At 44.9% G+C, this 22,425-nt stretch overlaps 1 protein-coding gene across 7 annotated transcripts in view; it reads right to left on the bottom strand.

Annotated features, from left to right (window-relative positions):
* BCAS3 (BCAS3 microtubule associated cell migration factor) overlaps positions 1 to 22,425 on the bottom strand; it is a 292,590-nt gene that overhangs the window by 11,821 nt on the left and 258,344 nt on the right. Inside the window, exons 23-24 of one of the 7 annotated variants that reach the window (XR_008841832.1) lie at positions 8,319 to 8,499; positions 3,245 to 3,310 (exon numbers count right to left, since the gene is read on the bottom strand). The exons of 1 other annotated variant lie outside the window; for it this stretch is intronic. Coding sequence is in view for 5 of the 6 variants with exons in the window: in XM_056506353.1 (XP_056362328.1) it covers positions 3,245 to 3,310; positions 8,332 to 8,499 (234 nt within the window). In the remaining variant the exon portion in view is untranslated. Of the gene's footprint in view, positions 1 to 3,244; positions 3,311 to 8,284; positions 8,500 to 22,425 lie in introns of all 7 variants that reach the window. 5 more of the 7 variants (XM_056506353.1, XM_056506356.1, XM_056506355.1 and 2 more) reach the window with 5 other exon arrangements.

Below are 22,425 nucleotides of genomic sequence, written 5' to 3'. Positions count from 1 at the left end.
CCACCAGTGATGTCATTTCAGAGGGCACCAGCACCAACACACAAAAAAGCAGCTGCTTTATGATCTTTTTGTCTTTAATTTTTGCCTCAACATCTTTTCCACTCCCTGTGAATGCACAACTTTTACACAGCCCCATTTTTACTGAAGGAATCTCCCTTTTGGAGGCTCAGCTACCTGCATGAACATCTGCAGGGGGCTGAACACATTCCCCATTTATGGGGAAGCTTCAAACAGGATTTCTCCATTTTCAAAAACGCTTCCAACCTATTTGTCACTTTCCTTCCTCTTTGTTTTTTTGGTCAGTGGATGGTGCACACAATATTGAGCAATAATAAGCAGAGGAGGATGAAAACTGCAGCTTGAGAAGAGAGCTCAGGATGTGATTCCTCCTCACCGGATGCCTGGAAGATGTCACTGAAATTCTCCCTCCCTTAGTGCAACCCGTGTGGAGCCAATCTGAACTCCCAGCAAAGTGCTTAAAACCCCATTATTTATAATAACTGTTAAATGATGAGACATTGTTTACCCAGATTGCAAGATAAATTCTCACTTACAGAATGCTTGCCTGACCGTCCTGAACGTCATCTGGTTTTTATTTAAATGCAAAATGAAATTAGGCTCCCAATAACACAGCAGAAGAATTCAATAAGATGGGGCTTTTCACTTACAGTTTAATATTAACATTTTCCCATAAATGTTAATGAATAAAAGTCTACTGTTTTATATATTATCCATGGTGGGGAGACAGCAGGCTAGGAATGGGAGGAAAGCTAATCTTTTCATACCACAAATTAGGATATATACTTCAAGGAGGACTAAGTGTTCCCAGCATTGCCAGGGACCTGGCCACAACCCTCCTTCCTCCAGGGGCAGCCACCAGAGCTGATCCCATGGGGATGCTCCAGGGAGTCTCCACTCATCACTGAGATCCTCCCCCAGCCAAAATCCCTTTGGGTTTGTTTCTCATTTTCCCTGGGCCTCTCTTTCTGCCTGCCCATGTCCCCTGAGGCACACTGTGAACACCAAACATCCAACACCAACTGTCCTGCGAGTCCTGATGCTCTCAGACTCTACCATGGAGAGCAAGGCAGGATTATTGGGAAAATCAGGTGACTGTCTGTGTGATATTCTGCCAGAGAATGTCCTGGTCCTGTGCTGGAAGAGGGGCTGAGAGGGCTGGGAGCTGCAGGGCCAGCTGCTGGCTCACACTGCAACCTTTGCATTGCCTTGGCTCTTGACTTTCCATTTAGTGCAGAGGGTTTGCTGTGTTAATGTGGATTTTGCTGTTTGGTGACTCATACTTCATCCTACCCCTCTAATAAGTGTTCATTTAACAGTTCGACTGCTTAACAATTTATTGCACAAATGGGTTTCCATTCCACAGCCTCCTCTCCCAGCTCCCCTGGAGAGGACAATGCATAGTTTATGAGAGCCTGGTGATGGCCTGTGCTGCACATCCCAAAAATCAGCAAATACTCAATGGCTCTCTGGGGCTGCTGGGCTTGGGAGGAGGGACAGGAACTGTCTTGTCTTTATTCTGCCACCACCTCAGCAGCTGCAAGAGGTTTTGGCTCACAAAACAGCTGTAAAAATACCAGTCCTGGTTCAAATGCTGGGACATGAGGGCTCTTATACTTACTGAGAGGGATATGCTTGCCATAAGTCATATCCTACACAAAAACACCATAGAGAAACTCCTAAAAGGAATGACAAGGTAATTATAGGAATTACAGATGGAAAAATCCTGTTGTCTCCTGCTCCCTTCCCAGAGTGGGACTGCTCAGTGTGGGGCAGGCTTCAGGCCTCAGATTTTTAAAGGGAAGATTTAATAAACACTGAGAAATACTTCTAAATATTTAGAAAACCCAAAATAACAGATTTCCAAGCCAAGCTGTGCAAACAGAGAATGAATTTAGAAAACTTGTTAAAAACCCAACAGCTTTTGCATGCACCAAAATACATTTGGGTGGCAGGAACCACCTCCTGGGCAGGATGCTGGGAGGATGCTCAGCCCTGGCTGCAATACCTACCATGGCTCTCCTCTTGTTCCCCCTGGAATCATCAGCAGGAGCCTGAGGGATGCAAACAGCTTCATGCTTTAGGAGGGACTCAGCAGACAATCAAATGTGAGCAAAGCCAAGCTAGACAGGACAGAGCTTTGAATTTTCCTGTGAAATTCTGGAGTGCTGTAGTTAATTTGCTTAATCATTAGGAGGAAAAACCACAACCCCAAGCAAATTAAAAAAAAAAAAACAAAAAAAAAACCCAAAACAGCAGCAAATCTCCAAGGAAAAAGGGAACTGTGTTCACTGCTTTTGAGACAAAGCACTGGAAGAAAAATGTCCAGTTCCAATAATGTCATAACCTGATTACAGCCTGACCAGAAGAGCTAAAACACTTGCAGAACAATGAGTAAGAAATTAAGTTTTAAATTGAGTGCTGGCCCTATCTTGTGTCACTTCTTTATATTCCAGTAGAAAGGACACTGCTGAGCTCATTCCATCTCGAGCAGAGTGAGATGCCTGGATGCAGACACCATTTAGTCATCTCCTATATGTTCCTCCCCATTTCTTTCTCTGGGAGGAATGACAAATCCAGGAATGTGACTGCACTTTGTTTTATTATGATATTGATTTTTCCTGCGGAGGGGAAAGTGCATTCATCCCCCAGGTCTGTGTGCTGGCAGGGAAGGGTTAACAAAATGTTTATCACAAAGCTGGCTTCAGAGTTGAAAGTAATGTGATCAGTAATGAATTTTGTGTTACATTAGGTTGTATAAATGGACAGACAAGCGCAGACAACAAGTGGCCAGGAGTCGGGGCTAATCTAATGATGTAAAAATAGAGACAGCACCAATTATACTTGGGGCCAGCTCAGAGCTCCTGCAGGGACTGCAAATGAATAGGTACAAATCAAATTACTGACTAATAGACGCACTACAAGAGAGGGCAGTCAATGCTAAATACATTAGGGCCTTGTGACCTCTCTGCTCTGAACAGCAGAATCCTAAATTTGACTTAAAAAAAAAAAAATCAAAGAAACTCTTGTTCATTTAAGGAGAGCAGCAGAACAATGTTATTTGTGAAATGACTTGAGACACTTTGATATTTTTTGGTTTGTCCCCCTATGGCCATGTTAGGTATGTGGCCCTTGGAAAGCTGAGAGAGGGTTTGCTTTTAGAACAAGGGAAAATACTCTTTGTGCAAAAGTTCAGACCTGATAACAATACAGTTATGTTACATACCAAAACATTTCAAAGCCATGTGCCTCTTTGTGGTGATGTTTTTTACTGCTACTTCACCGGCTGTGTCTGTATCAAAAATAAAATATTTCTTAAAAAAAATTGCCTTGATTTAATAAGAAGAAAAAGAAAAGGAATCGCCCCACACCACAGCTGATAATAAGCAAATGCAGTTGATCAAGTTTGTTATCAAGTGGCAGAAAGTCAGAGTTGCCTTGTGGCATCAGTGCTCCCTTTAGAATTTTTCTATAAACAGCAGTGAACCTGAATTCACATCAGAAATATTCATGGTATCAGCATTCACACCCCCTCCCCCTCAAATAATGTATGAACTGGAAGAAATTCCAGTAAAACCTCCCAGGGCTGGTGGCAAGACTGGATTTGGAGACATGGGAAATTACTGGGGAATTAAAAATGCCCTTTCTGGGCCTGCCCAGGGCCGTGGGATGGGGCTGATCAGGGACACCCTGGACAGGAGAGAGCAAAAAACCCACACTGGAGTGCTTGATATCCCAAAATGTGTGCAAGGCAATGCTCCTCTTATCCAACCCTTCTGAAATAGTGGCTCCTAAAGAGCCTGAATTCTCCTTTCTTTTCAACCCATCCTAATAAACCTTTTGTAGGAAGAACTGCACTGAGCTCCCAGACTTATAGGAGGGGGAAATTTAATCTCTGACCCTGGGATGAATATTCTGGAAGTTCAAAGGCTGCTTTTAGCATCAATGTTATTTGATCCACCAGTGGCTTTGCTGCCCAAGCTGGTTTTGCACTGAACCTATGCAGAAATCTCCTGGCAGAAATGCTCTTCAGGGGAAAAATAATTTGCTCTGTGTATCTAAAGCCCATGTCTGAGTTAGGATAAAAAAACAGCTGAGGAGAGAGAAGGGGAAAATTGTCTTAGGAAAATTAAAGAGGAAGGAAGGAAGAAAGGAAAGAAGGGAGGGAGGGAAGGAGAGAGGGAGGGGAAGGTATCACTGAAAGCTCTAACTCTAAAGGGTTAATCCTATTCCTGAAACTAAATGTACAGGTACATCTGTGTCCAGGTGGCTGCTGATCTTTGAACAAACCTTGTGAGCATGGAAATTTTCTCCTCTGAAAAAAACCCCAGGAAGGATGATCCTTGCATGGGAGCCACCAGCTTGTTCTCTTCCCTTTGCTTCCACCTCAGCCAGGAAATGTGTGACTTCCATTCTCTGACCCCCAAATTCCACAGGAAGGTTCCAAAACCATTCCTCTGCAAAGCTGAAAGGTGTCCAGACCCAGGTTAGGCTTGGCTTTGGCTGGGGACCAGGACCCAAAGTGGCTGGAGCTCCATCCTGGGATCCTCCAGGCCATTCCCTAACAGCACATCTAATTAGCTCCACTTACTTACATCCCATTAATCAGGTTAAAGAGTTTGCTTCAACATATGAGCTTCCTTCAGCACATTATGAGTTTGTTCATGAAATTTGGAAACAATCCAGATGGTTTCCTCTGAGGGCCAAAGGTGCACCTCACTGTGCCACTGGTGAGAGCTGACAGACTTGGAGCTTTGCAGGAAAAAAGATGCATTTCAAAAAACATCCTGCTGCTCCCCTATAGGCTGATTTCAAATATTAAGCCTAGAAGTGATCAAAATACACTGGAAAGCTTAAAAAATGTATTTGCTGAAGGAATAGGTGAATCAGAGGATTTACTAATTACAGTATTTTTACAGGGAAAGATTTCTAGCCTGAGCTGGCAATTTCTTCCTGTCCAGTTTGAGTGGAATCCTGTCAGAGATATTTGTCTCCTGGAAGCAGAGTTTAATAAATCACAGTCCTAGGGTGGATTTTTTTTTGGGGGGGAATGCAATATGAAGCTCCAGCAAACACTTAAGAACTGCACTGCAAATGTAAATATTGTAGCTGCTTGAAAACAAAGCTTTGCAAGCAAAAGAGGGCACTGACCACTAACATTTGTGTCTAGACTTGCATAATTTTTTTCTTTTCAGTGAGAGCTTGACAGAAACTGAAACAGCAAAAACATCTTTTTGCATCTTTGCCAATTTACGCCTTCTTTGGAATGAAATGTGTATCTGGGCTGACAGCTTATGTACAGCAGACTCCACTCCAGATAGACATGGGTTGTCTGAATAATTGGATAACAAGGCAAAAAAGCTGGTTTCCCAATCAAGCCAACTAGCTGGACAACTGGAGTTATCATTTAGGTCACAGGGAAAGGAGATTTTTGGGGGGTCGTTTTCCAGACCTGGTTCTTCTCCCACCCACTGTCCTGGCACGGAGCTGGGGGTGGGAAAGCCCCATCTAATCCCCCTTCCCTGCAAATGCCAGGTTATTCCTGATGTTTGCAGCATCCTCCAGTTTGATGCTTGGGTATTTTGGTTTGACCTTTGGGTATTTCTGCCTCAGCCAGAGCCAGGGTTAGTGCTGCCATCCCTGCTCTGCAATGCAGCGGGGCAGGTACAGAGCAGAGATTCTGGGAATACCAGCTCCCCAAAGTGCTCTGTGCACCAGGAGCACACACTTCCTGCACACCACCAGCCTATCAGCCCTGATTTCTATATAAACCTACGTGTCAGCTATGCCCTAACAGTTAAGGCATTAAAAGAATCTATTTATCTCTTGCCATTAAGTGCATGTCAGGACCAGTCGAGCACTTGACAAAGTCTCACTGTCCACCCTACTGCCCAGGTTTTGCCCACACATTGGACCCCAGCACTGCACATGCACAAATCTTCACATTCCCAGCAAGAAATGTTCATTAATTTGTGCTGAAGTTTGAGTAAGACTTTGCAAGTCTTGTTAAATTTCTGCAAAATCTATTTAAGGACTGAAGAGAATCCTCGGAGCACAAGCAGGGGTTAAAGCATGCATAACATAAAGGTATGAATAAATTAAGTTATTTTAGGATTATTAAAATGATTACAAATTCCACAATTTTGAGTCCAATGCAGAAATATAAACACTGGTTTTGAAAGAAGCAGCAAGACAGAAATCAATCACCAACAAACAAACCTCCAGTGTCCTTTTCTGCTGAACTCTTTGCTGTCAGTTCACTGTGGTGAGTGGGCAGCAGACAACCCAAGCAGGAAAACTGAGTTTTTTCAAGGATAATTCAGTTCAGCCAAGCTTGGTTACGATGTAAGTGCTTTGGGGGAAATGAAAACTCTCCTACTTGTTATGAGCCAACAAAGACACCTCTTTTTTGAAGTGAGGGTAATGCAGCTCCACACTTATCTCTGCCCATTTATTAAGCAGCAGACAGATGTGAGCCCTTCCCTGTGCTCCCCAGGCTGAGGAATGGTGCTGGCAGCCAGCTCCAGACCACTCCCTCATTGAGTGCAGCTCTCCAGGTACATCTGAGCAGGAGAGAACTTTTTCTGTCTGTCTGCTAAAGAGGAACAGCTCAAGAGCTGTTAGGGGATGGAAGTGGAAAGGGCACGGGAGTTCACCCTCTTATCACCAGGTTTTCTCTGCTGCTCTCTGAGTCACCACATGCCCAAATCCTGAGAATAAAGTGTGTTAGTGGTGGAGAGAATCCCACGACAGGCAGGGCAACGCAGAGTGTTAATGACAGGGAGAGGAGGGTGGTGGGATGGGGTGAGCTGGGTCAGTGCTCATGTTACTCATTATTGCTGCGTAAAATCGCTGCTCTGAGATGGCATCTACCTTACACTCATTAGGGAGATTTATGGCTCTGGAGCAAGGGCTGGGAGAAATCTCTCTGGATGAATATTAACTCAGTGATGGCATCTCTATAAACAGCTCCTTTCTGTCTTTACACCTGCAGTACTGCCAGCCTCATCTCATACCAAAGAAGTTGGCACTCGCTGCCATCAGCTGGGTTTGGTGAAAATGGAAGGAAAATACAGAGCCCTGTCTCTGACAAAGCTCTTGGTTTACAGTATAATAACACTGTCAAAGTCTGCAGGGCACTCAGTCACCCTAACCTGGCACATCTGGAAGGCTTCAGCTTTCAGAGGAGGTATTCCCCTCACCTTTCCCCTTCCTTACACAGCCTGAGAGGTGCTGACCCATTATCAGCAGTGGATACCCTCCCAAAGTTCACACTGATCACAGCCTGGGTCAGTAAGTGATGAAATATGTGCCCTTCTCTATTTTCACAGCCTGCTTTTTCCACCTTCCCAGCCCTTTACAGACATGAACTGATTAAAGTCCACACCAGCAATGTGAGGCATCTCTATCCTCACTGCACTGGTGGAGCTCTGGAGTCGTGGACTCATGAAGTGTCTTGGCCAAGGCAAAAAGCTGGTGAGGATTTGCCCCAGAGCTGCAGCAAACCCACCCTTAGTGTTCAGCCAGGCCTTTCTGCTCATTCCAAATCTCCCTCATCAGTGATAGATGAGGGCAAGAGCAAAAGGAAAAGACAGCTCCTGTTCTTCCTGAAAGATCCATAGGTTGGCATTCCCACACCTTCCTGCTGCTTCTCCTCTTTTGCCATCCCAGGCAAGCTGCCAGGAGAGTGACAAGTGAGTTGGCAGCTGATGTTAGGGGCCACCATCACTCTGAGGTGTTTCTACTGGAGGTGCTTTTTGGAACAAGTTGAAATTAATGGAGACAATAAACCCACAGTAACTGCACTTTAATTTCTGAGCATCTCCTACCACGGGGCCCCTTCTGACAGTGTAATCTGTGATGTGCCATTCCATTTACTTAAACAGATGATACAATTTATCAATATAATGGACACTGATGAAGATGGATTAATTTGGATTACAGAACCAGCGCTCCACAGTGGCTCTGCTCAGGACAGAAAATGAGGAGATGTGTGATTATGGCATTGTTTGGAGGAGGGTGGGCAAGGGCAGCAATCTGCACAGGAGGGGATGCAGGACAGCTATGTGATAAGGAAGCTTCATGTGCCAATATCTCAGACTGTGTTTATGTGATCTACCACTAACTTCCCACTGAGATCTCCACAAAAGTCAATTAATCAGAGACAGAGAGAGAGAGAGAGAGAGAGAGAGAGAAGCGCGGAGAGAAAAGCAAAAGCGAAACTTATTAAAAAAAAAAAAAAAAAAAAAAAAAATTAAAAAATCACCATTGGGTGAGATGTACGTGATCTCTGATCACACCTCTTCTTTGTACCTGTTCCTGATCCCACCATGTCCCTGCTGGGGGACTCGCACATGGCGTCGGCCAGGCGCTCGCGCAGCCCCTCCTCGCCGTGCTCCGCGCAGGACATGTGGCGCAGGCCGAAGCTCTCGGGCCAGCTCCCGCACACCTCCAGCAGCGTCACGCTCCGCTCCAGGGCACCTGCAGCAGCAAACAGCAACGTGTGGGACACCTCCTGCGCGGGATGAGCTTTGGGAGCATGAAAAGCTGATTTTGGCACCCCAGTTAAAGTGTTGGGGTTACCGGTGCAGCACGGCAGAACTCAGATATGAACCAACTTCGACCAAGCAGCTGTGATCAAAAAGGTGAAATTAAAATACAGACCCAGTTCTGGTCTCACGCTGGTGAGAGTCAGGAAAGCAGCACAATAACACAAATGTGAATGGCATGCATGCAATTTTATGTTAGACAACTAGGAATTGATTTTGAAGTTGATTAGGCTTCCACTGGGTGCTGCTGAGATGCTTCTTCCTTGTCCTCATCTCGTCATTTTGTCTTTGCTAATGGGCAGAAATTTTATCTAAAATCCCTTTCTTGCTCTGAAACAGAAGAGGCAGAGCTGCCTTGTGTCTGAGGAAGGAACAAATGGATCCCTTCCCTCAGTCTGGGATATCTGTGGGTTTTCTCTGCTCCTGCACTGGCAAGTTTTAGGTCCAACGTGCTCTAACAGAGGCTCTTTCACCAGCAGCCCCTACTGAAGTCTCTGGCTCCTGTGAGGGAGTGCACGTACCTACAAAAGATCCTTCAAATAATTCCTTGACTTGCAGTTATTACCTCATTCACAGCAGGGTATGATGTTCTGCCGAATGCAAAGATTAGATTCTGAATTCAGGATCACTTCAAAGTACAAATTAAAATTATTCTCCTTTATTATACGGCAAGTCTTCTGCAAAGGCTTACTTAAATCATTCCCACTTGGAACAAGATTACAGTTATGCTTTGTTGCTTCAAGCACATACCATTTACTCCACTATTAGGTAACTGAATATGCAGCGTTTATTGTGCCTGGTTTCTGCCAGCCTAGCGAGGGGAAAAAATGCAAATGCCAATGTTTCTCAGAGTTAAAAGTACATGAAACACGTCCTTGTTATCAGGCCTTTGGTTTTCCCCTTTGATCAGCCGTCAGAAACTATCTACACTTGTAGTCTGTGACTGTACAGCTTCACAGCACACTCCCTGCCACTGACAGGTGGTAATAGAAAGGGTGAGAGACCAAGCCCCGCGGCAGGCGGCCCTTCCTCTGATAACGCCCAAAGCAGCCGCTGATAAGGCTGGTAAACACTCGGGCAGCCAGCTCAGCCCTGCACCGGCAAAGAGGGCTGATAACTGCAACCCTAATGGCACGGACACAAGCGCCAGGGCTGGCATGCAGGGATTTATATGGGCTGCAGCGGTGACTCCTGGCTCCTGAATTTCATCGGTGCTGATTTATCTCCTGGCCTGGCTGCAGAGTGGATTCCTGGCACTAGAAAACCATCAACACTGAAATGGACCTCTACAAAACGGGACCGTGGCTCTCGTGTGATACACGCACTTGAACTCTGGATGAATCCCAGTTTAAACCGAGAGGAGGAATGACCAAATATTTCAACTTTTAATGGCTCTCTGGATTTATAAGGTTGCTCCAGTCTGCTAATTTGTTTTAAAGTGAGGGTTCTTGAAGCTTGTTTGAGAAAATGCAGGGAGGAGGCGAAGTAATTTCGATGATGTTTAAATCTCTACAGCATTTTCATGATGTCAGCTCTCCTAAAGGCAGGAGGAAAAGCAAAATTTGGGGGTTTTTTAAAAGCTTTTTTTTTTTTTTTTCTCCCCAAGTCATCTTTCTACAGTTTCATGCAGCCCTGAGATCTCCTCTCCAAGACCTCACGGATTTCAGCAGTTTTTGACAGAGCTGTTCATGTATCCTGAGAGTGACCAGGGAGATTTTGAAACCTGCTTCCCAAACCTCAGGGAAGCAGCAGGGACATGATGAGCTCCCACAGGTTTGCAGGGCTGTGCCAGAGATGAGAAATCTCCTCTTTCCTGGTGTCAGCCCTTATTCCAAAAGTGAGAAATGGGAGCATTTCTGCTCCTATAAGCAGACATATGAATAATAAGGCAAATGGCTTTTGAAGCTCTGCCAAGATGCCTGCTTGTGTGTACAGGGAGAAACTTCATGGAGAGCTGGGCTCTGGCTCCTGAGATCCTTGAGTGAGAGCAAAGGAGACAAGTGCAGTGTTACCTCTGCAATCAGGGCCAGGAGCTGCCAAAACTTCTTAGGAGCAACGTGTGAGGCTGCAAGTGTTAATGCAAATGCAGGTTAGAGGGATTAACTGCACTGAAAGTTTGCTTGTAAAAAAAATGTAGGCCTGGGGAAGCTGTAGTTTTATCTTTCCTCCCTTTTCACTCCTTCTCTGTGGTAGCAGTGCACATCTGGCAAGTCCATTGATATCCAGACATCCAGCTGGGATCCAGCAGCCACCACTGCAGCTCGTGGGTGATCACTCTGCCTGTAACAGGCAGAGGAGGTCCTTGCACCATCATCTGCTCTGTGCTGCAGTGGAAGCCACAAATTCCCCCTAATTTCACTACAGACATTGATAAAATGGGTTCCAGGTAAAGCTGAACACTCAGAGTGTGACTGAGGTTATTCAGTAGAAAATGGGACCTTGCTTGAGCACACAGGTCCTTTCCTCCTGTAAATTCCTGGCTCTGTCCCTCTCTGATATGAAACAAAACTGTTTCAGGAAAAACAAGATTTATTGCCACAGACCTTCCTGTTCCTCTTGCTGGTGCATCAGCAGACAGCACATGTATAGAATAAAATAATTAAATATTTTTTTCAAGGCAGAATTGAGTTCTGGGTATTTTTACACCTTGGAAAGTGACTCTGGAGTGTGTGACCTGGCAATGGGCTGGCTGCTGCCAGGAGCCTTTGGGTGCTTTGCCCTGCCTGCATCATTCCCTGCACACATCATTCCCAACAGCACACAGGCTAATGGCATTAAACTTCCACTGATAGCAGCTCACCCTATCTCTGCTATTTATTATATTGTAATCTCTCCTCCTGGTTGCCTCACTCTCCCCTTTTCAATCCCAGTATCTCACTTGATAAAGTATCAAATTCCCCATCTCAGGCCAGCGAGGAGTTTACAAATAAACCTCGGTGGAGCGTCCTGCTCTCAGAATTGCCAAAACCAGAATGTAACCACAGCACCAGGGGCTGAGAAAGCCCCTGCTGATTCCAGGATCACTGAGGGTTAGGGGAGGCAGGCTGACAGGCTGCTGAAACCCTCCTGACAGGCACCAATAGCAGCCCCTGACGTGTGAAGCCCAGACTCCCCTGTGTGCCCCCAGCCCAGATCCAGCTCTGGCTGGGAGCAGGTTCCACCTAAAAGGAGCAATTCATTCAGGAACAACTCAAGGGTGAGCAGAGCAGGCATTATGTGAGTCTAGCAATTACTGCTGAAATCCTGGTGAAATCTCATTAAATCACCGAAGAAAAATCTTATTGACTTAAAATTGTGTCAGTATTTCATCCTATAGCACAGTGCTCTCAAGCAGAACACTCACTTCTCCTTTATTTACTGAGGATGAAGCTGGGTGGGAATGATCATCAGCCTCCTCTATATGATGTTCAAGCACCATCCCAGAACCCCAAATCCACCCAAATGGAACAAGCAGGACCCTTGTCTTGACCATATAGATCAAAAGTGCTTTGTTTAGCAGTTCCAGCCCAAATGCTCTGAGCTAATTCTGCTTCATACACAGACTTTTCCTAATAAAACTTTAATTTTTGCCTGAAATCAATCTCCCACTTCTCTCTTTCCACAGACATTTGCCTCTCAAGCAGCACCACCCTTCTGTTGCCACTGCTGATGGAGCAGAATCAGGTTCCCATCTTTCTGCTTAACATATCTTGCATTTTATTAATGGCAAAGGCTTCTGTCATTACTCACACCAAATTACCCTGCTTAGACACACAGGATTTGTCTTTAGCATTGCAATTGTTTCAAGGCTTTTAATATAAAAGCAAAATAAATTCTACAGAAGAAAGGAAAAGAAAACCCACCCAAACCCTTGGAAATGTCTTTTCATTTCACAGCCCCACCAAGAGCGAGAAAACCAGAGAAATTTCTTTTCTTCTCTGAAAAAAAAAAATCTAGTAGTAAAAAAGTATTTTTACAAAATGTTTTAATGCTTCTAGTGTGTTATTTTTCTAAGTCAAAATAGCTCAGCTAAATCTTTCACCATAGTCCTTTAATTCAAAAGCCAGGGGAAATTTTTTTCATTAAACCTCTGGACGGCTTTGTTTAAAATATGAAATCAAGTAGCTCCATTTCCTGTCTTCTAAGGAACAGTAAATCAAAAAGAGAACGTTCTCCAAAAATACAGTAATGGTTCTATTAAAGAGCTTGACAGTTTTGAGCCTCACCTTGCATATTGCAACATACGTGTGAGCAAAAATAACAGAGGGGAAAGGAGCTGTTAATTTTAATTGCTAAAAGATGCATCCTGATCAATGGGATGATGTTGGACCCTGGGGTGAACCAAGAGGGACAGAAGGGTTGCCCATCACCCCTCCTGTTTCTCCTGGCCTTCTCAGAAGCAGGAGTGGGCTCTGAAGGGACTCTGGCACTGGTGAGCACAGGGAGCTCCCAGGAACAGGAGTGGGTGAGGAACCAGCACATGGAAACTCCTCACCCACAGCACTGAACAAACTCTAACATCCCTCGTTTGAACATGAAAGGCTGAACTTTCCTACAGGCTCTGCCAATTCCCTTCCATAACTCTGTGATTCCAGTGGGAATGCTCTGAGCACTGGAAGGGGAATCTGGGCACATTCTTTAGTTGAGTGTGGAGAAGCAGCATCTCCCTGAGCTGCCCTGGACCTGGTGGGTCTGTGCTCAGGGCACGTGCTGCTGGTCCCCTCCTGTGCACAGCTCACACCAGTGAACAAGGGACAGAACACTGCTACTCCAAGGTGTGAGTGTTAATTATTGCCTTTGGAAACCACAGCCTTTGGAGTGACTCTGCTCCCTGTCATCTTCCCTCCCACAGAGTTTCTTTTTTTCCAGAACCACTCACAGTTCTGCTATAAACAGGACATTACTCACCAGCTCTGTATCCTGTGAGTGCATTTAATTAATGGAGCCTTCAGCCAGGGTACCCGGTCCCACAGGCAACCAACACTTCCAAATGCCTTTGAACTCTTGGCTAAGTGAGGCTGAGAAGTTGCTGGTCCCTCCTCAGCAGCACAGACTTGTAAACAAAAGTGCTGTTTATTCCTCTGTCAGGATTTGAGATGAGTTTGGGGCAGACCTGCGGCTCCATGGATGGATGTTGGGAAGCATCCCAAAGCACTGCCCACGTGGCCACAAACTCAGGACAGTGGCCCAGGCAGTGCTGGTGATGCCAGCATGGTGGTGCAGGTCCTTAGGGACCATCCCACCCTCCTCCTCCTCCTCACATCCCAATAAACTCCAATCTGCTCCTGCACAAGGGGTTAACCTGGGGCTGGGGAGATTTGGGATGGTCAGGAGCAGAGCCAGCCATCCCAGCCGTCCTTGAAGACTTTCAAATGTGAGCAAGGCTGCAATTTTCAGAGCTGGAGCAGCGAGATATTTTTATAAATACATAAATCTTTTCAAGGAAAAACAAATATAGAGAAAAGAATGTAAACATTATTGTAAAATGCATAATAAAATGTCTGTTGTTTGTTAATTTTGCTCCTTATTATCCAGCCTATCTGTACCACTGATGTTGAAACATTTGCCTTCTAAAAATTTTTTTTTTTATACTCCCTTATTCATTTAAAAATAGTTTCCTGCATGTTATATGAATAAGCAAAACCTAAGGTCCTAAATCCAGGGGAACTTTGAAGTATGAAACCCGTGGTCTATGGGAACTATGTTTTCATTAATCAAAGTAGATGTTTCTAAAGCCATCAGATTTATCATGACTGGATTTCATATGTGAAACCCAATATACACACAGACATACACTGCTTGTCCTTTTGGATTAGTCCTGACCTTTTACTCTCCTTTCTGAAGGATCTGCCTTTCCTCAGAGCGGGGCTGCCCTGCTTTGCCAGAGCAGCCTTGACAAAGTGCATTTCCAACTCTCTGCTTTCTGTGTCTGACTACGAGTCTGGGCTAAGGTCAAAACATAAATGATTAAGTGTATTTATTAAACTCTGCCTTTGCCTTGAATGCTCCCAGTGCCTGTCAGATGCCATCCAACTGCAGATCCCTGCTGCCAGCACACCTGGCCACCAAACCAGGGGCCCCAAACGCAGCCCCCGCGACCCCAAAAGCTGCAGGGAGCCCCCCAAAGCCCCCCCCCAGCCCTGCCAGGAGCTCCTGCAGCCCTTGCTGAGCTCCTGGCTCCCCCAGGGCGTGGAGTTTAGTGCAAGGACATGGGATGCTTTAAAAACTGGAGGCAGGATGTGACAAACATCCAAAGCAGGGCTTCAAAAGAGAAAACGCAACGAAACGCGCGCTTGGTGTCAACAGGGGAATTCATGTCCTGGTGCCAGAATTTTTTAGTATTTTGCAGTACCAGAAGCACAAGACTTTGTCATCTTCCCTTAAAGAACAACACAAGGGGCTGGGGAACAGGTGGGCACAGGTGGGTGCTGCCAGCACAGAGAAGGTGCAGCTCACCCCCAGCCAGAGGAGCACAGCACACTGAAAAATCAGCTGAGACTACTTTTCCAACATTTAGCTGCCTATAAGCAAAAAGAGATGGAATCTACAGTATAACTGGATGCTATAATGATTTTGAAAACAAAATAGCTCTTTGTAATAAAATTAATTTCCAAGTAAAAACTTTTCCCCTCCCCTTTTAACAGGAAGATTCGTGCATATTTTAACGCTGTACAGAATCAGAGTGCCTGGAAAAAATCAAGAATGCTCCAACCAGTCCCAAACCCCCTCAGAGATTAACATTTCTTTATATTTAATCCTGGCATAAAGCAGAGTGTCCTGAAGAACCCAGAGCTCTGCACAAGCCTGAGTTACCAGGTATGAATCTGCACAGCAAAAAAGCTTCACCTGATGTTCTTTCAACCTCCAGGTCTGGAAATTTCATTAAAAAAGGATTCACTAAAGATCTTCAGCACTTTTTAGTTTTTGCAAGGTTGGAAATGTTTTCTTGTGGTATTCACATACTTATAATTCTCAGTCCTGGTTAAAATTAGAAAATCCAGTAATGTGGTTTTTTTTTTTTTGTTTTTTTTTTCTCCTAGTAAAATTTCCCACTCTCCGAAAATCTATGACTTAGCTGAGCTTCCAATAAGATGATTATTGAGATTTTCAACAATGCCTAGGAAATTTAAACACACAGTGAATTCCATTAAATCTCAGTGGAGGCTTTTTTAGACCAGCCTTTATTTTGTTTGACTTCTCCTCGAAATAAAAGTGGTGATTTCAGGATGCTGCAGCCTTTTGTGTTGGCTTTGGTGGAGAAAACGCTGTGTGAGATGCAGGAAGGATACATCTGGTATTTCTGTGACACCACATAATGATCCTTATTTCTTTATATGCCAAGTCATTCCTGAACTCTTGGGAAGAGGTTTGCAGTCATACCCTGTCTTAACGAGGTAGAAAGATGCCAATTCCACTGCAGGGGCTGGAATAATATATTACTTCCCTTAAGAAAACAGATTTATCTTCCTTATTATCAATCTCATGGCATGTGCAAATGCATAGCTATATACACATGTACAGAGGACACATAATGGATTAGAAAAGGCTCACATTTACCCACAAGTAAGGAAAGATCTGACAACTCATCAGGGTTTTTGGGATAACTGAGATCTTGTGTTACACTTCAAGACACAAGTGTGGATTTGTCATCTTGCTTGAGACTTAGTGGTGACTGTGTGAGCCAAGGAATTTAATTCTGATTGTTTCATTTGAATTAAAAAAAAAAAATCCAAGTGGTGAAAAAACATTGGAACTGTGCTTTGTACTAATATATCACTCAAATTGTAACAGGAGACTCCTTCTTGTGTAATAGCAACTGAGACTGTGGAAAGGCCAAGTTCATCGTGGGTACAGTTCATCTGCAGCTGAATGTTGGGGATGCTGGATTTTGGAAACCTGCTGCAAAGGAGGGGTGAAGGTTTCCCCATGCCAGCCCCAGTGGATGGAGCTGCACAGCAGGGATGGATGTGGCTCTGTGCCCAAACCCTGCCCCAGCACCCTCAGCATCCTCCCCACAGCACACCCAGGCTGCCAGAGACACAGAACTCTGCTGGCCTTTGGGTCATTCCTTCTTTGTAAGTAATCTGCAGCCTGAGGGATGTTCACAAACAAGGGGAGATAATGGGCAGCTTCTTGTCAGCCAGGAGAGCTCAGAGCAGAGCATCTGGGGAAGCAGCTGAGCACCGAGGCTCCGGAAACAAGAAATTTGGTTTATATCACTAACAACCCATTAAGGGACAAACTGGAATATTTCTTGCATTATAAGAGCAAATATTTCTCTGGTCTCATATCACCTTTCCCAGATGAAACATTTCACAACCCAGCTGACTTATAAACAGAAACCAAAATATTTTCCTAAGGTGGATCAGTGATCCTACTCGAGGCTTCCAAGCTGTAATTTATTTGTCTTACCTCACTGAGAGATAATGTGCACGCTGGTTCCAAGCTACTGTCTAATCACTGCTTGGACATGGGATAAAGAAATCTCACTTGCAAACACCAGGCACTCGCTGGGTGTTTGGGAACTGGTCACAGGGTGACTTTTCCTGCTGGTTTGTGCCCAGGGAATGGAGAAGAGGTTACAAAATACACCTAAAGCACTGAGGCAAAAGGAGTTTTCAGGGCTGAGAGAGAGAATTTTATTGCTTACACCAGGGCAGAGCTGGAACATTGAGGTTTAAGTAATTCACCAAGGTGACCAAAATGAAATCTTCTGCCTGAGGACAATGCCACATCTTCCTACAAGGTGTGAAAACATGGATGGGACCTCCAGAGCCACTCCTGCCCTGGCCAGGCAGCACATCCCAGGTACTCTTCCAACAGCACTGAGCATTTTGGAAATTGCTCCCTCCAAGTCTCTAGAAAAATGTGTTTCTTTAAGGACTACAGAGAAACGTGAAATTTTATGTTTAGAAAGTAATAAAATCTCAACAAAACCTTCAAATTGTTTCCTTGTAATCCTTTCCAAGTCAGGGAAGATAAATTTTTTTGGCCGGATTCTGAATTCATTAAAAGCGTGTGCCAAGCTGCACGAGCAAATTATCTGAGCTCCAGCAAGGACTGGACCTACAAAGCACTGGAACCTCTGGTTCTGAGCCAGCTTAAGCATATACTCACTTTTAAGCATGCAAACAGCCCCAGTGACTTCAATGGGAGTATATATGTTGAGAGTTAAGTGTGTGCTTAAGTGTGCTGCTGGAGCATGGCCAGAGCACTTGGGAACTCACAGCACCAAGGTCTGATCTCCTCCCAAAGCCCATCCAAGGCAGGGATTTCACTGCAGCCAGGCAGGACACAGCTGGGCAGGAGCCAGCAGCCCCTGAAGTTTTGCTGTGCATCCATGGAGGAGGTTTTGCCCTTGTCACTTGTGTTATCCATCAGGCATCTGGTGGCTGGATAAGGCAGAGCGACGTGGCAAGGTGAGATGATGGAGTGAAAAAATGATCACAGCTGGCACATCCCAGCCTGAGGCTTTCAGTCACTTAACTCATCTCCCTCTCATCCTCAGCACAGGCTCAGCTCAAAGGGCAGGGGATTCACCCTTCCCCAAGCTTCACCCTGGCTGCAGCGACTCCAAGTGCAAAGAGGAGCCAGGCAGCCGTGGCTCCCTGCTCTGGCTGACAGCAAAGCTTTCAGGAATAAGTAAAAACTTCAGAAAAGTCACACAAGGTCTTTGACTGCCTTGAGTGACAACAGCATTTTAGCACTTGACAACAGTGCTGACCTCCTGCTACAGAAATCACTAGAGGTGACTGGAAGGGTGTGCCTGGAGGGCACCACCCTAATGGGGATGAATTAAAAGGCAGATTTTCCTTCTTCTTTCTTACTTTTCTTCCCACAAAACCAGAGAAAAGATGAAATTTGGTGCATCAACCCAAATCACACTTCAGAGGAAAGTCTGATAATTCATGTTGTTGAATCACAGTGTGCCCTAAGTTGGAAGGATAAGAACTGGATTTATATAGTAAATTTTTTTTCCTTCCTTCAATAAACCCCATTTTGGAGCACTGATGGCAAGGACGTGCTTTGCTCTGATTTATGATGGAATGAAACCTCTAATGTCATTTGGGTTGGGCCATTCCACCAGAAGTCACCTGGTACAGACAGAGGGAAGAAGGGGAGATTTTGAAAAATCCAAAAATCCAAACCATGGCACCCCAAATCCCTTCCTGACCCAACAGATTTCCCTGGATCTGGGAAGAACCATTTGAGTTTTCACATCACTGTGGCTCTGCCCTAGGAGGGTCCAAGTGGGTGTTTCTCACCTCCCACTTCCCCAGGGGGTCCTGAGCTTTACAGCACCTTCAAAACACACATTATAACAACTCAAAGATACCAGGAAATGTGGGATCATCACACCTGGAGCTGGAGCTGCCCCAAAACACAGGGGAGAGGTGCCCCAGGTCTCTCCTCATGGACCAAAACATCAAAAACCAGCACTGTGACTGAGACTTTCTGTGTTGCAACACCTAAATCCTGCTGCAAGATCAGCTGCAGCCCACGAGAATAGTTTGGTGATTATAAAGATGCTGTTTGCAAAGGCAAGATGGATTCTGAGAGCTGCAGTCTACCATTCTTGTGGACAATAAATATTCCACTTAAATCATGGCTTGTACATATTTGAAAGGATAAACCTGCTACTAATAACCACGAATCAAAAGAGAAGATTCCAATTTTTATGCCAGAAAGCTAACAAAAATCTTCAGTGTGTTATAAACAAGTATCCATCATTATAAACTAAGTTCAGCATGTAAAAATCCAAAGATGGAGTTTATTGTCTTTAATGGCTGAGAAATGACAAGAGTGTTTGGTTGAAAAGGAATTTAGCAAGAAGTAGTTCTGTACTAGAACCAAAATCTGTCTTTAAACAAGAAAATCACTGCTGACAGTTTTACAGTAGAATTAAGCTGTGGTGAACTCTCACAAGTGGGGCTAATCACAAGTTTCTGGGGAATTTAATGTGGAAAAGAAAGCTGATTATTAGGAAGACTGATACAATTCAGGTAGAAGCTGATCCCATACCTTTTCCAGACTAAAATGATGAGTGAAAGCACTGATGGTTTGCAGAGGGAATTGCTCTCTGCAGCCTGCAGAATGCCTCCTTTGGGGAGGATCTGTGAGCCCATTGCATCCAGTGCTGCTCCAGCTCCAACCACCCTCCCAGCAGCTCAAGGAACCAGCAGGAAAAACTGACTTTAAAGCAGAGGGAAGCAAATCCAAGGAGGTGAGGAAGCAAATGAAGATGTGAGAGTGATGCAGCACCCGTGATGATGTGGCTGTGCAAATTCAAGGGGAAGTATTTCCTCCAGTGGGCAAGCTCAAAGGTGGAACTTGTCCAAGGGGAATCTCTCAAAAGCCCTGGACAGCAGCAAAAAACACGATAAAAACTTGCCAAATGTTTTAGTGCCTTGCTGAAAGATCAAGGTGAAAGGAGCTGGAAGCCTCAGAACAAAGACAGAGTTTCCTGGAACGGAGTGTGAAGCTGTTCCAACCCATCATCTCAGCTGTGAACTAAAGAAATAACAATAATAACTTTATAGAGAGGAAAGGAAAAGGGAAGGGGGAGAAATGAAGTAAAACCTTTTGCCAGATCTAGGTAACACCAGTGTCCCAATCTGCAGATTAATTTAAATCAAGGAACGAGAAAAAAACCTGGGAGAGGTGAGATGAAGGAAAGGAAATATTTCTAAGTACATTAAGTGACCAGATTGGGAATGTATCCTGGGAGAAGTCACAATTATTACCTTTGATACATTAAAAGCTCAACAGAGGCACGAGGAGTTTCCTACAAGGAGAATAGATTCCAAAAGTCTGTGAGGGCACGTTCAAAGCACTGGGGGAGCAGCGGGGCAGCTCTGGTGTCTATCAAGCCATGTTTATTGATGTTCTTGCTAGCTGAGGCAAGGTTTGGGAACATGGATCATAACACCATTTTTATACCCTATAAAATACACTGTGAAGTGATGAGAAATGGGAATTGCTGAGCTGCACCAGGCAGGTCCTTTAGAAAGGAGAGAGCTTTTTCGTGAGAGTTTTTACAGCGCAGAGAGCAATTCTCTTCTTGCTGTGAAAAAAAATTGGGAAGCCTCCAAGGCATATGTTTCACAAATCTCCAAAAAGTGGAAAACAAGATTCCAAGAGGAGAAGTGTGAGAACAGAAGTTCAGGGCGAGCTTCCTGTGTGTCCCACACTGGGGACAGATGGGGCAGGGACCAGCCCAGGACATTTGCAGCCTCCCCAGGCTGTTTGCCTCATAACTGGTGCTAAGATGAGATTTGGGATTGCACTGGAAGCTGGTTATCCTCTCTGTAATCACAGCAGATTTTATTTAATTGCATTCAGAACAGAAGGCAAAAATGGAGATGTTTAAGCCCACCTGCATTTTCTGCTCAATCGAGCAGAGAACTGCCTTCCCATTCCAGGAGAGAATTAACATCTTTGCACCTTGTTTCTGCAGGACATTTGACCTCTGCAGCTCTACAAACCACACACTGGCTAATTTTCATCTAGTTGGCCACTGTTAGGAAACTACTGAGGAACTGGGAGATGTTGGAGGTGTTTTGGTGAAATATTTAAACTGGAGAGTTGCCACTGAGCTGAAGGCACCTTGTCCCCTGAGCCCCTGAAGCCCTGCCAGGTCTGGAGATGACAATGACCTTCATGGGCATAATTCCATCTTTTCCAAAAGTCAGAGCCAAATCCATGCCCCAAGCTGAACACGTCAGCTCATCAGGTGGGACAAGGCAGAGCATCACCTGAGAAGGTTTTACCAGTATGATCTTTTCTGGGGACATGCAAATACAGTTGTAAGGATTTATTTATTGGAAATGTTTCCAACACGCTCTGAATACTGTGGAAATCAGAGTAAAATAACTTCCCAGCTTTATGTCAGAGTCTTGTTGAGACTGCTCTGCCCAGCCCAGGGAACTCACCTGTCCATCCTATGCCTCAATTTCTCCATCTGTCTAATACACAGGAGCTACCTGACTTTAGTTTTCCAAAAATAAATATCTGGGAATGCTCTGAGGTCTGAGCAGTGAGTCAGTGCATACTGCTGCTCACAGAAGACCCCCTGTAGTTAACAATATGACTCTGGAACACCTTGAAAATCCAAACCAGATGAGTACTGTGCCCATCTACATCAAAAAGCTGCCTTTTTCCAGACTCTGCTGTTGTTAGGTCAGAGAGCTGCAAGGCCCTGGCTTCTGGAGGATGAGCATCAAAAGTTTTCAGCAGGTTCAGAGACCCCATCCTAATTCTCACAGCAGCAGAGACAAATAGCCTTAAGCTGAACTGGAAATCTCACTGCTCACACAGAGTGCAGTTCACCTCTGTGTTGAGAAGGCCAATATAACATTTAAGACCCATTTTCAGGGCTTAGCAGGACTTAAATGGTGCACAGACCTCAGGCCAGCCTTTGGCACAGGAGGGGTTTTACTCCCAATAAACTAAAAAATTTCTGCAGGACCCTTGACAAGATGACAGCTACAGAAACATCATAATCCAACAGACTTGTAAGCACCAAGTCCACCTACCCTTCTCCTATAAATAACAGGTCCAAGACAAAGGAAGTGGGAATTAGATGCTTGTGGTGAATTGCAGAGAGCCAAAGACCTTAAAGGATACCCAGTACTTACATCTACACTTAATTAGGAGTGAAACTGCAGACATGAGACCTCAACATGTGGTATTCACATGTGGGCTCAAAAACACTGTCAAAGCCAGTTTTGCTCAGGGTGAAACATCAGGGGTATGATGCAGAGGGGAAGTCTGGAGATGCCTGGTGGGCATCCCTGCCTGCCTGGGGAACACACTGTGCCCAGCAGCTCCAGCTCTGCCCTCACCCCCCTGCAAGGCAGCTCCAGAGAGGTCCTGAGCT

Source organism: Oenanthe melanoleuca, chromosome 19 (genome assembly GCF_029582105.1).
Source record: "Oenanthe melanoleuca isolate GR-GAL-2019-014 chromosome 19, OMel1.0, whole genome shotgun sequence".
Classification (NCBI taxonomy): Eukaryota; Metazoa; Chordata; class Aves; order Passeriformes; family Muscicapidae; genus Oenanthe; species Oenanthe melanoleuca.
This window is presented reverse-complemented; position numbering and strand designations above follow the sequence as displayed.